Below are 14,915 nucleotides of genomic sequence, written 5' to 3'. Positions count from 1 at the left end.
AATAAAAATAAGATCCTTAATAGGTAATGAGAGAAGCTGAAGCACATAATTCAGTACCATGAGATGAACTGAACCTCAAAATTTGAGTTTGACAGACCCTTAACATCTGAAAAAGATCAGTTCAATAATTCTGCTACTTGTTGAAACTGATCTAATCTCTTTCACATAATGACATAGGAACATTCTTCAGTTACAACCTTAAAATAATAATAATAATAATAATATAGAGAAACCAAGATGAATGAAGAGGGTTCCTTGGCTCAGTGCTCATGCCAACAGAGAAGCATGGCTATGCAACGGCGAAGAATGTAGAATTTTGCTCGCTGCTTCTTCACCAGATGACTGCACTTCTTGCCAAAAGACTTGCAGGGATCACAAACTTGTTGCTGCTGATGATTCCTTTGGACTATGTTGCTTTCCTCCACTGCCATGGATGATTTTCTGGAAAAATGTACTATTCTTGATATGTCACCATACAGAAATAATATTAAAGTGGCAGAAACATTGGAGCTTCTGCTTCCACTATCTATTTATATATGTATAAAAACACATATCAATTTGGGTAGTAAATTTTTTGGATATTCTAGATGAAGTATGGACTGTTACTATTGCAACACATCAGTTGTCAGACGCATGTGCAAAATAGAATGGGCCAAAGTTTAGTTTCATTTGAATTTTACCCTCTAAGCGCTATAATTCAGCCACCAGAAAAAAAAAAAAAAAAATTAAGTCACTTCATCTCTGATATGGTCACAGGTTTCTCTGAGAACAATTATTCATTCAACTAAATTTAAATGCAGATAGATCGTTTTGGTATTCTACTTTGAAAATTAGTTTCATTTCCACAACTCATGTAATAAAGATTTGCAGAAAAGATAATAATGTTACTTATTTATTGAAAATTCACATCTATCTTTTGCAAAAAGGACAAATTTGTTTGAGTCAAGTAAAGCTATTAAGAACACTGAACTCTTTTAAACCAATCTTTGGTATACCTTAATAGTTTCAAAGTATTTAAGAATAATTTAAATATATTTTTGTCTATAAAGTGAATGACCCTAATAATAATATCTTAACCGAATTGTGTGAAATTGTATCTTTCTTTGTCCTTGAGGGAGAAATTAGTACATGCTAATTAAGTGCCTCCATGACCATTGTTATTGTTAATTTTGTTGAGAAGGGGACGGGGCGTGTTAAAATAGAACTTCATACTTGTTCCGAAGTATACGTGGACATAGTTTCTACTGATAGCAAGACAGGAACATGATGTTAGATTTGACAACGTTGTCATACGTTGTCTTAGAAGTAGTGGCCCAACTTATGTATGTGCCTCATATATAACTATGAAAAAAAAATGGTGCATGATGGACTTGGCCTTCTGAAACAACGTATTTATGGAGCCTATACAGCCTCTAAAAATTGTTTTTAGTTCTTAGAATGTAGTGGAAACAAGAATAATGTCACTTTTACTTTTCCTCTTGATGCCATATTTACCAGAAATTTCCTTGATCAAGTGTTGCTATGCATCTTTGCATTCCTTTTCTCTTCTTTTTCCTTCTTTTACAAGTGTTGGTGACTGCATAAACTACTGAGAAAGTGGATGGTTTTTGTTTGATCTAGTAAATGCTACCTAGAAACCTTTGTTTCGGTCAGTTTGTACATCATTAATGTCCTTAAAACCCTTAGGAAGAAGTAAACTACCACATGATGGAACTTTATGATCACTACCAGTTTTTGCAATTGGTTAATAAATTTCCCTTGTGGATCCTAAGATAAATTCAAGTTCCGGTTGAAGATACAATCACAAAATACATGTGCATCATCTTTCACTCACTAAGTACTAAAATTCAAGAATCTATCTGAGCTGTTCAATATAGTTTGATACTTGTATTCAATTGAGGAATAAAACAAAGATATTCATGTTCTTTGCTTTTCTCTAATGATCAAGGTATTTTAGCTAGCATATTACAGATTAGGTGGTGAGCTAAAATTGTTACAATGTAAGAAAAGTCAAGTTTAATTAGATTTTCAGTTTAATGTAACATGTGCATGTGAATGCCACATTACTTTACATAAAGAAGTTTGCAAATGAACAATATACCTTATTGATCCAAGCCTCCATTTCTTCAAACATCAAACCGGCTAAACTTTTAGTTAAGATCTTAAATAATTATACACAAAATCAGAATTTTGAAAGCTGGGTTAAATATATTTTTAATTTTTAAATTTTTAATTTTTAAATTTGACATAAGATTAAAATTCATTTATATCTTACACTTTAATATAATTTTGTCTTTAATTTTAAAAATAAATATATATTATTTTTTTAACTTAAATGTATTAATTTTTTATATGTAAAATAAATATTTCATAATATTTGAGTTGTTTAGATGAAATATATTCTAATTAAATATCTCTTTAAAAATTCATTTAACTTGTAAAAAAATAATACTAATGAGTTAAAAAAATTATATCTATTATTTTTTAAATTTATAACCAAAATATAATGAATTCTAATTCTTTGATCCTACTAAAAAAAATTGGCATATAGGTAAAACATCGAGGGTAAAATACCTTTCTCATGAAGATAAGTTCATCGTTTACTATACGTATTCTTATACTAATTTGTTGCTATTTTAAGTATATTGCTAATTTGCATTTATTATTCTATTAATCCTAATATTGTAAATGTTACTGATTGTGGTAAATGTTAATTACCTGTATGTACTGTTTATGAAACCTGGTAAAAATTTGATATTATTTTAGCAAAAAAGTAAGCTTTTCAAATCTGATCAAATATCACCTAACATTAATAATATGTAACCAATGATTAAAAAATGAATTTATAGTGAATTAATAAAGAAATACTAGATGAAATAGGTTCAGTGATTTGGTAAATAATTTGTAGATAAAAAAGCTTAAAAAATACACTTCAAATAATTTAAATGATTTACTTAGTTGGTCTAAAATGTCTTCTTTTTCATTATTTGTTTTAAGACTAAATATAGGTTAAATTTAATTCACCCCCAAAAACTTTTAATATAGGTAAACCCAACTTGGCCGAAGTACTTTGGGTCTAGTGCTTCATTTAAATGATTATTTCTTTTATCACCTCCATATACTTTCCTACACCTTTCTATGTGCGCGAAAATACCAAATTATTAAGTTGGAAACATCCTGCGTTAAACAAAATATGAAATTTAAAAATAGATTTTAAATTTTAAGATTAGAAATATAATAAAAATTGAATAATCAATAATACGTAAGATTTTTATATTTTCTTTTAATCATAAAACATTTCATTTATTAATACATGATGGCAAATAAGTAAAATGATAGAAAAATATAATAAAATTAATTAAAATATTAAAATACAAAATCCAACTGAAAAATATAAATATTTAACTAAGAAACTAAAATAATTTAATAAAATTCAATTAAAAATAATATTCAAACATATAAGAACTTAAAATTTTGACTATTTAGAAAAGCAAGTCTTTTCAACTTTCAATTTTTTTTTTTCATTAGCTCACATTTTGTAATTGTTTTAACAATAATTGTATAAAATTATTTATCCAAACATACATTTCAAACTATATACCAAAATATTATTGTCTTATTGGATGAGAAATCGATTATTCTGTTTAAAACATTCAGCTGTTAGACATCAAATTTCTTTCACGATTAATTTTTTTATTTAAATAATTCATTAGTTTAGGTTGAAAGTGTGTTACAATTAGCGTCCTGAAGACTCTTCTTGTTGTAATTATTTTAAAAGCATTTTCTAGAATAAATTATTATAGGAATAACTTTGTTGATGTAAACATTTAGAATTATTCCTGTCAAGAGAAAGTTTGCGCATATAATCGATTATTTGGTGTAATAATCAATTATCATGAGCTTAAGAGAAAAAAGGAATGCTCGCGCAAATAATCGATTATTGCTCAGAATAATCGATTATTTCAGTCTAATTCAGTATTTCTCAAGTCACGCAGATAATCGATTATTCTTCAAGATAATCGATTATCACTTTTCAAAAATCCATAACGGACACAAATAATTGATTATAACTTTAAATAATCGATTATCACTGGCAGTTGGAAGTTGTCTTTTCAGTTTCTGACCTCTGGCTATATATACTCTTTACCAAACCCTTTAAAGGGTTATCTAAGCCACTTGAAAATATAGATACTCTCCGAGGAAGTTTTTAAGTGTTAGTGTTGCTCATATTAAGCCTTGTGAATAGGAGAAGCTCGCGCTTAGTGTGTCTAAGGTCGGAACAGTTCTCTTCAAGTTGATTAAGCAAATTCTTCCGTTCATTTGTAGAAGGAAGATGTTTTCTGTTCTCTATTTAATTTGATTATTCGATTGTAATTTGTAATCCACTTTTTAGTGAAATAGTTAATTACTATTTATAATAATTAACAACTGGACATAAAATCTTTTAATTATAACTAGTATAAAAATCTTTGTCTTGATTTTCTTTAACCCTGTCTCCTTAGCATACAAACTGAAGTTGTCCCCCGGCAAATACAATTGTGATATTAGTAAACTAGATTATTAGGGTGTCTAAAGAAACCAAAATTAGAGAAAACAATAAATGAGTGTTTTTGTTGATATAGACAATGCTTAAAGGAGTAAGAATAAAATAATTAAAAGGTAAATTGATTCTCTAGTTCTTTCATAGTTGAATTTTTTATCAATTTTCATATAATTATCATTCATCGAAAGTCTTAACATAATTGAATTAATGTAACTATCATTTTTGTTTGAGATTTACCTTTTACCTCTTGAATTAAGCAAACAAGAAATTGTTAGAATTAAGCAAACTAATAAGAACTTCAATTAAAGAACAAGATTGAATCATCAACAACCATTCTAAAACAACTCCAAGAGCAAAATTGAAATTCAAAAAGGATAAACAATATAAGCACACCTTTGATATATTCATTAAATATCTCCCATGTCTCCAAATATTTACAACTGATATTTATTTATTTTTTTCCTCTTAAATTAAGTAAACAAAATATTGTTAGAATTAAGCAAACTAACAAAATTTCCAATAAAATATTATAATTGAATTATCAACAAGCATTTAAAAACAATGTGAACAAGGGCAAAACATATAGAAGCACGCTTTACTTATAGAACTAGATGATTGAACCTCTTTAGCATAAAACCTCAAAGTTCACTATAAACTCACTAGAGAAACCATGTAGAAAGGTTTATCCTTCCATGTTGAAGGCGAGGAAGAATTACAAAAGGAAAAATAGCCAAAGTTTAATGTGTGACTAAATGTCGAGTGAAGATGCAAGAGTGGTGATAGGTGAGTTTCTCAACCTTCAACTCTTTATGCAACCGATGGATAGTTAGCTTTTCTTTCTTTCTCTCTCATTAGAGTCTTAATATTATTTGTTTTAATTTCTATTATGAAATTGAAAACAAAAAAAATCTGAAAAATCATAAATTTAATAGCACTCTCTTTCTTAAGTTTTGCAAGAATTGGTCATAGTTCAATTAACTTCGTTTATCAACCTCTTATAAAAGAGCCATACACTCATTTGAAGTAAGCTAATAAATAAAGTCTCAAAACAAGACATTTGGTTCATAGAATAAGACACTTTGTTCATAATTTGGGCAGCACTTTGTAGCTTGTGTTATGCGTACCTTGCATGTACAACTCACTCTTTCTTGTTCTTCAAAGGTCATGAGACTAATCTTCTCCTGAATTCTTTTTCAAAGAATCTTCAAGGACCAAAACTGAGTTTTTATTATACACTTGTTGAAGCTTATATATATATATATATATATATATATATATATATATATATATATATATATATATATATATATAATTTAAGTCGAAACCTACGGGCCAGGCCTCTCGCATAGCAAAAGAGTATTGATACACAATGAATTGAATAATAACTATGGCTTCAGCGAAAGTGAAACACTAAATCTTATGATCACTCCACTGTCCCCTAACACCTCACATTATATGCCAAGAGAAAGGTAATGGGCAGCTACGGGTATAAGGAGAAGAAAGGAGAATAAGGTTAGTGACCTGCACATAAACTTATTTTACAAATAAGATTTTTTTTTTTTTCAGTTTTAGTATAATAACCTGAGTTGATGACATCTCCCATAGACTTAGTACAGAAAGGTAATGTTTTTTTTTTTTCTCAGGGAAATGAAATGGTACATAAAACTAGGACAATGGAGGCATTTAATATTATGATCAATCAAAAGAATAATAGTAGAATACAAATTCGTAGGACATATACATGATAAATTCTAATTCATTTAACAAAAAAGAAAAACTTTCTTTACTAGAATAATACTATTTCAATGTTTTCCACAGGAATGTTCACATTTGTATAAGCCTCACCTCTTAATACACATTACAATTTTCATCTGCTAATTGACTGCTATCAAAGTCCTCTGATTTGTCCTCAATCACAGTGTTCATCAAATTTGCCTTCAAAAGTTGGATCCTTACACAACTGTTTAACTCGTTGCAAGAAAAAGTCTGCGCCGTGTGAAATGAAACTACATTACCTTGGTGTCTACTTATAAAAGCAAGTCTACATAAGCATCAAGTCCTTGTTTGACAAGGCACTTCTTAAGCTTATATAATGCTCGGATCTCCAATTGACGAACCCTTTCCTTAGACAAACCAAATATGTCTCCAATTTCTGATAAAGATTTCTGTTCACCATCTTCAAACCCATATCTTAGTCGGATTATTTTCCTTTCTTTGGGGCGCAAGATAGTTAGGACATTGAGCACATGCCGCCTCATAAGCTGTTTTTCAACACTCAAGTCTGTGGCCTCAACTGTGGGATCTGCAGTAATCTCCTGCAATTACAAAAATAATATGGTTAAATTTGTTGTGTTGCGTATTTTTGATACAAAACTCTACACCAAAACTATATGGAAATAATATAAAAATTCAGAGATGGAATCATATTGCACAGCAGCTAGTACATATAACTATATAAGGAAATCATGATGATTGTCACAAGTTAACAAAATCACATATAAGTGACCTTGGTAATGAATTGAACAGAACAAAGCAAATAGTAACTTGACTCTGATCACTACTATTGAAATAATTAAACTTTCCATTAAGGTACTGTGCTACGATTCCTTGGCTAATCTCATACCGAAATGTTGTGATCAGATTCCGATGTACAAGCTCCTCCGAGAGCTAAAATACTTTATACTGGTGGTTCCCTTTCATCTCGCACACCAGAATCCAATTACTACGCAAAATTCAATATTCTTGTAGTTGTCATTAGACTATCACCAATTTGGTTTTACGTTACGTTATCAGCACAAGCAAAACTCTCCAAACAAAATTAGAGGCTGATTATAAGCTCTTTTAAATCCTTTTTGCGCTAAGCATTCTAGACATTGATTCAGGACTTGTTTCTCACAGTTACACTATAGATCTAATAAATTGCATCATATCAAGGGGGAAATCACATCAATTTTCTGATAGCATGCAATACCTGGAAAGTTGTATCTTGGTCAGCCCACACAGTTTTCTGCATAGAAATTGGAGTTCTTGCAGAATATAGTAATTTGTCAATCTTTTCTACTGTAATTCCTACCCTTCTTGCTAATTCTTCTTTAGTTGGGTGAAGATTTCCTTCCTGAATGTACAATTTCTTTGCTTCCATTACCTTGCCCAATTGGATATATACCTTCTCCTGGAGATAACACATGATTTCTGTGTTACAGAAATAAAATCGATGCTTGACTATAAAAAATATTTATGCAATGGTAGGTAGCATCATTTTTTTTATCGTCAAGAAAAAAAAATATTTTATGGAAAATGACTCTTCAAAAGGTTGATGCTTAAAATTTAGGCAACTAAATTTACCGGCAGACGGATCGTCCTGGAATGTCTAAACACCGCTTTCCTTATTGCTTGCCTTATCCACCAGAATGCATAATTACCAAATCGGGAACCGGCTAGGGGATTGAATTTTTCAACACTCTTCATAAGGCCCATACTACCCTCCTGCAACAGCACCAGAAGAGAAATGTAAAAGATAAAGATGTTAAATGTGATTGACAATTCTGAAGAGTGAAAATGGTGGTTACAACCCTTTAATCAGAGATTTTTTTTTCCCAGATTCTTGCTCCAACCCTAGCCAACCATGTTTTTTTGGGTTCTTCCATGTTGAGAACAGTTGAGAATGTGTTAAATTGAGTTCATTAAATATGAAAAAATGGCAAATCAAAAACATTTGTTCCCCTTCTATACCCTACATCTGTAACCATTTTATCCTTATGTATCTCTTTCACATTTTAGAGAAGTCACAAATCACGGTTCACTAATTGGTGGAATACTAGGCAACTCAGCCATTTTCTTCAATGATATTCACAATGTATAATATAACTAACCACAAAAGTACGTAAACACTAAACAGCCTTTGCTACAGGGGAAGGAACGTCTATAATTTTGGAAAGGCTACCTGTAATAAGTCCTGAAGGCTGAGACCACGTCCCTGATAACTTTTGGCAACATGGACTACCATGCGTAAATTTGCTTGAATCAACTTTTCTCTGCTTTTGTTTCCATGATGAAGCTGAGCATGGAGCTTTCGAGAGTTAAGTCCCGCACCCTCAGCCCATTCAGCCATAGTTGGTTCCCTACCAAATTGAGATTGGAGTCTGGTCTTCAATTCTTCCAATTTCAATAAGTCCTGTTTCATACTTCATGTCAATAGATCATCACATGTGTTTAGGTAAGGAAATCAAGGGAACTAGGAAAACACCTGTATCTGAGAAATCAGTTCAGATTCTTGTTCAAGTGTCAAAAGTTGTTTTGTTTCAGGACCCCTCAAGAACATGCGTAGGGTATCATTGTGATCAAATTCTTCATTTATGTTCTTTTCTTTGCGTAGCCTTTCTTGAGAACCATCCTTTCTTGTATCGTAGGCTTCATCATCTTTAACTACCGACTTAGGTACTTTTCTTTGTTTTGCTCGTCTCTCTAAAAGCCGCTTTGACCTCACAGTTTTATTTCTTCCAATCGAAGGGTCCGCCAAACTAGTGGAAGCCAGACTGAATTGAAGCTTTTAGTTTAGGCATTACACTTTAAACAGATAGCCTATAAACAGGAAAAATAAATTACAAATGTTAGAGTTGGCCAATAAGATAGAACTAACCCAAAAGGAATTGAATCATCATCAGCTTTAGTTGATTTCAGGCCTTCAACAACTAAGGATGCTTGTTTTGCGGTAGACAAAGCTTTCTTAGCAAGAGAAACTCCATTACATTGCACACTATCTGTCTGTCTCTCCGAGTCAACAGAAATATGCTGTAGAGTTGAAGAAGCAGCAATTTCTCCTGTTTGGGATGAAGTTAATCTGCAATAGATCATTTATGAACCTATAAGGAGACAACTAAAGATGGCCAAAACTTACTATAAAAAATTACTAAATGATTAAATTAACATATGAAAGAATAATTTTGTGTCTTACAAGTTCTGTAAACGAGGCCAGAGATGCAGGTGCTTCCTAAAGTCCAGCACTACCTGGTCAGCATTTCCAGTGTTATTCTCTTCATGAACCGTGTCCACATCCATCTGCCTTGTATTTAAAATTGCCTGCAGTAAAACATTGGGAAGATTAATTGGTACCGTGTGCAATATGTCACAATGCAGGAAAAACTTACGAATCACAACCTGAAAAAAGAGTTTGTGAATTCATACAAAAAAAATTAATTTGCTGAGATCATAACAAGAATGGACCGTCAATCAACTCTTATTGACTACTCAACAAGTAAAACAAGACTAAGGATTTCACTAGTCAACTCTTATTAAAAGAAGCTGAATTTGATGGAGTCAGTGCATCAATAAAATTTGAACCTGAGATGTTTTGTCTTCCTTAGACATGTGAAGAAGAGGCCTATATTCATCACGCTGCTCTTGTAAAAGAACTGAGGCAGGGAAATTCTGTGCTGAAAAATTAGAGGACCAAGAGGCAACTGCAGTGGAAGCTTGTTCACGAAGCATCAAAACTGCAGGTTCATGAACATAGAAATCTTACATATTTTCAGCTCAGACTAATGACAGGTTGGGGAACATACATATGCAGTCACACACCACTTGATCAAAGAGGAAATTTTGAAAAGAGACTAGGAGTAAATTCAAAATTAGCACAGTGAATTCTTTAAGGATATCTATGGAAGGAGAGTTTCAGAAGAAGAGACAATGGAGGACACTACTTTATTTTTAAAGTAAGAGGGTTACTTGGAGCATATTTGAACAAATTTCTCCCTAAGCAATTCTAGAATAGAAAATGAAAATATAAATGAAAAAGGTTCTCTGTAATCTAAAATACTAAATTTTAACATATAGAGAACTGTATTCCATTTTTTCTTCTTATTTTTCTCATCTAAAATTGTTTATAGAGAATTTTATCCAAACATATATCTAATGTTTATAAAATCAGATAAAATGATTTAACTGTTTATACCAATTTATTATTGTTGATTGGTTAACTAATTGTCTCATGGTGAGGCTTGGGGGACCATGTCACAATCAAATTGTGACGTTTAGTCTACTATTCTCTAAAGTAGAATTGTCTGGTGATAATTAGTTATAGTTTTCTGTATGATAATAAACATTTGATCCAACAATTAGTATCAGAGTCAATATCTCAAGTATAATTCCCAGCATCATGATTCCCCATCGGATAGATATTACTGAGGGGGAAATGGTTGCATGATACATTAATTATCCTGTGACGGAAGCTAGATAAGCCAAGTCACAATTGAATTATGCTCTTAAGTAAAAACTTTAGAACTAGTTTTAGTTTTTGGCCTAATGGTAGGCTATAGATTCAACAATTATTCTTTCTTCCACTTTTTGAAGATTGGTGGTGTAAAAGGACTTTACATTTTCTTCCAATCACAAATTGTTGTATATGATAAGTTTGTCCGCTTTTATATTAATTATTCTGAAGGTTCCATGAACGATTATTTAGTAGTTAACGGTATAAAAGAAATTAAACTGAAAATGCATAAAAGTTAGTCCCATAAGAAATCAATCAAAGATAGTTATTAGAAATAAACTGCCCCTTCCTTTCAATCCAACACTCAAACAGACCCTACTATCCTAGAAACAGAACATGTTTAAACTCTTGCTTTTCATCAGCGAGATAGCCAACACAAATATAGGAAGTCAGCCAGTGTGCACCAACAACTACACAACAAAATAGAACGCCCGTGGAATTAATTACCTAACGAAATCTCAATGACATTAAAATTCATTAACTAATACGTGAAAAAAGAAGAAGCATAGAATTCAAGTAAACAAAACACACAATTGAGGTCTCCAACGCAAAATTATGCATAAAGAAAACAGCATTGATGAAGTATAAATGATATTCAGCATCTCAGAAAGAGCAAACACAGCATTGAGTAGAACTATGAGAGGATAAACCTGAAAAAAACGAGTAATGTATCTTGACACATTACTGAATTGAAAAATTCTTGAGCCAGAAAAAGCAACACTAACTATAATTCTCTTAATGAAGCAACATAACGCCGTGTAAAATTGGGTAAAAGAGCAGAACAAATAATAATAACGTTGCTTTGAAAACGCATGGTACTAGATAGAAGTAAATGAAAAGAGAAGGGAATTGCAATGAGAATTGAGTTATAACAACAGCACCGGAAGTAGAAGAGGACGAGGAGTGAGTGTTCCAAGGGTGACTTCTTGGAGGAAACGGTGGAGACGAACAGAACATAGTCCTTGCGAACTCCATAGGAACGAGAAGAACAGCATAGTACATTAGAGTGGTGAGTTGGTAGCAGAAGAAGGTTGCAGCGTGATCATTGTGCAGAGGAAACGCAGGTGCTGTTTCCTTGCCACCATGGCGGGGCTGTGATATTTAGAGAGAAACGGATAAAGAAGGAGGAAAAGCCTTCCAAGAGACGTAGCCTATTTCGGACCTCTGAATTTCTTTGTTTTTCCGACAGTGGATTAGGTTCTTTTTATTTCTCATGATAATTCACAATATATTCTTATTATTGTGTCAATGTATTATGGTGTTTGGGTCTCCGATATGGACTATCCTTCTGGCCCCAAAGGTAGTTTCTTTCTGCACTCCTATAATTCCAACACGCACCTGCTTAAACTTTAAAATTACAAATTTACTTATGATTTTGGATTTCCAGTTTCAATTCTTGGAATATTTACGGTATTTTTGTATTACGGAATTTTTTACTCTGGAATGTGTAATTCTGACTACAATATGAAAATACAAGATTTCATATTTCAAAATACAAGTTTGTATTATAAATTATATAATCTAAAATATATTTTTTATTTTATATATATTTATATATGTATTTCATATATACAATTTAAAATGTATTTTTTGATAAAATAAAAAGAAAACATTCATTCGGTTGGAGAAGGACTGATTGGAAGAGGGTTTGTTGGCTTTTGTAGAATCCAGATAATGAAGAAATATAGGATAAAATTAAAAATAAGAAGGATAAATTGATCATTTCACTACTTTATAAAAGTGCAAGTTGCAATTAAGAGTTTCAGAAAGAAATGTTCGTCCACAAAACATTGCAGCCCAAAACTAAAAGGTGCTGCAGGTCCAATTTCGAAATTGTGTTTAAAATTATTTGTTTTTTGTATTTTTTTAATAAAACAATATATCACATTCCGTTATATGTAAAAGCACATGGAAGGCATGGCATAAAGAGGTGAATAGATATTTGGTTCTATTTTTGTCCCCTCCTCACAAAAATGGCAGAAATTTTATGTTACGATTTGAAAGAGGAAAAGAGTTAAAAATTTAATGCAATATCAAGTATACATGGTCTTTTTCTAGTTGCAATTTCTTCTTAGATTATGTATTCACAATGTTGGGAACAAAAGATATTGCATAAAGTGATTATTTTAACAAAATATTACAAAATTCTTATAAGTTCACTTCATCAGCCTATTTTTCTACCAATTAGTATCAAAAGTATTATTGATAGTTTTAATTTACTTATGCCTTTTTAAATAAATTGATATTAATTATTAATTATGTTTTAATTAAATAATAAATAATTGTAAGAATTAAATATATTTTAATTTATAAATGTAATTTAAGGTTTGATTTTATTTATTTATTATTATTGTTACTATTATTATTTTGCTAATTATATATAATTATGTATAAGGATACAGGTGTGTTGTGACAAAAAAGTTATAATAATTAGGATAAATGGTTAATAAAGTAGGATAAAAGAGATATTCATGAAAAATCGATTTTAAAATAAAACAATTGTTAGTATAAATAGTTTGTTATGTTATTTGTTTTGGAAAGTGTGTTGAGACTTTTTATATCTAAATTTATTGTAGTTTATTTTAATCATATCACTAGTAAAAGAAAAAAGTATTATTATTTTTGTTATGACTCGGTCCAGCAGAAACTGAAACATGAAATGGCATGACGGTATTTTTGAAATTTTCACGATATTATAAGTCTCGATTGTTTTAGAACCGAAGCAGTATAGAAAATATGGCTTCGGTTGTTTGCAAAATTGAGACCAAAAATCCCTACAAGATGTTGACAACTCAATGAGTTGTGTGATGAAAATCCATGTGTAAGGCTTTTGGCCTCGGTTTTCTACATAACCCAGGCCAAAAACCCTTGCAAAAAGTTGGTAATTGAAACGGTTAGATATTTTGCTGACATATAGGGGATATGGCCTCGGTTTCCCTCAGAACTGATGTCATATGTCCCTACCAAACTATGACAACAAACATCTACAGTCTGATCTAGTCTGAAGGTCAAGGCATAGCTAGGCCTCGGTTCCCTAAAGAACCGATGTCATATGCCCCTGCAAATTCTGTCATTCCCCAAATCTACAGTCTTACAATAAAAGTGGAAGTCTGAAAGTTAGGGAATAGGCCTCGGTTCCCCTGAGAACCAATGCCATAGGCCCTTGCAAATTCTGACATTCCCCAAATTTGCAGTCTTACAATAAAAGTGGAAGTCTGAATGTCAGGGAATAGGCCTCGGTTCCATTGAGAACCGATGCGATAGGCAATATGCTTCGCTTTGGTGGTGAACCTAGGCAAAAGAGTTGAAAAAAATTTCAAAATTATCATTTCAAATTAATTTTGAATTTTTTTTACAACTTTAGGCCTCAGTTTGAATGAGTTAAACACAACAAGCGTTGAAACAGATGAATTACTCTAACAATTAATGAAAAAGCATATATTATTAAGAATCAATTCAAATACATGAGAGTTCACAAGGTTACATCATTCCCCAACAACAAATAGAGTTTAGTTCCCCCATAGACATGGAGAAACTAGACGAACAATGGAAAAGAATGAGATAGAAAAACCCTAAAAATTGGGAATGGAAGCTCCCGCATCCAAATCCGCCTCCAGAGGGTGAAAGAATGTGCTGCTTTGCTCCTCCTACCAAAGATACAAAACCTAGGACGTCTGGGTCCTTTAAATAGAGCGAAATAGAATAAAAAACGAAGTCCGACCCATTTCGTTGGCGCTCAAGCGCCCCACTTAGGGCGTCCGAGCAGTGAGCGGTAGTTCCTAACACTTAAGCCTCCATAATGGCGCCCAAGCTTCGTGCATTCGACGCTCAAGCGCCCCAAAGGGGCGCCCGGGCGGTGAGCGACACTCTTCTACGCTTAAGCCCCCTAAAAGGACGCCCAAGCTTCGAGCATTCCTCCTTTCTGGTGCTTTTCCAGGCCTTTATGAGCTCCGTTTCCTTGACACTTCACCTCTACTTTCTGTATTATCTCGTTTCCTGCCAAAACAAGGGAAATTAGTCTTAAAATCATCAAATTCAACCTCAACTCTCTTATTCACACAACTTAACAGAAAATCATGATTCCAAGCAAGTTTCTAAGTAGAA

General features: G+C 31.9%; 1 protein-coding gene across 2 annotated transcripts; it reads right to left on the bottom strand.

Annotated features, from left to right (window-relative positions):
- Positions 1 to 6,209: 6,209 nt before the first annotated feature.
- Positions 6,210 to 12,018, bottom strand: LOC106772266 (RNA polymerase sigma factor sigF, chloroplastic-like). 2 transcript variants are annotated; one of them, XM_014658551.2, is made up of 9 exons: positions 11,693 to 12,018; positions 9,884 to 10,035; positions 9,498 to 9,622; positions 9,183 to 9,383; positions 8,790 to 9,078; positions 8,487 to 8,717; positions 7,889 to 8,029; positions 7,515 to 7,715; positions 6,210 to 6,858 (listed from the first exon to the last, which is right to left on the bottom strand). In XM_014658551.2, the coding sequence occupies exons 1-9, from the start codon at positions 11,811 to 11,813 to the stop codon at positions 6,571 to 6,573; spliced, it is 1,749 nt and encodes a 582-aa protein (XP_014514037.1). In that variant the 5' UTR covers positions 11,814 to 12,018; the 3' UTR covers positions 6,210 to 6,570. The 2 variants fall into 2 exon arrangements, with proteins under 2 accessions (XP_014514037.1, XP_014514039.1); XM_014658553.2 differs by having other exon boundaries at positions 8,790 to 9,063.
- Between the last annotated feature and the right edge of the window lie 2,897 nt (positions 12,019 to 14,915).

This window comes from Vigna radiata, chromosome 8, assembly GCF_000741045.1.
Source record: "Vigna radiata var. radiata cultivar VC1973A chromosome 8, Vradiata_ver6, whole genome shotgun sequence".
Taxonomy (NCBI): domain Eukaryota; kingdom Viridiplantae; phylum Streptophyta; class Magnoliopsida; order Fabales; family Fabaceae; genus Vigna; species Vigna radiata.
Note: the sequence above shows the minus strand (reverse complement) of the source record. Positions and strands in the feature narration are given on the sequence as shown.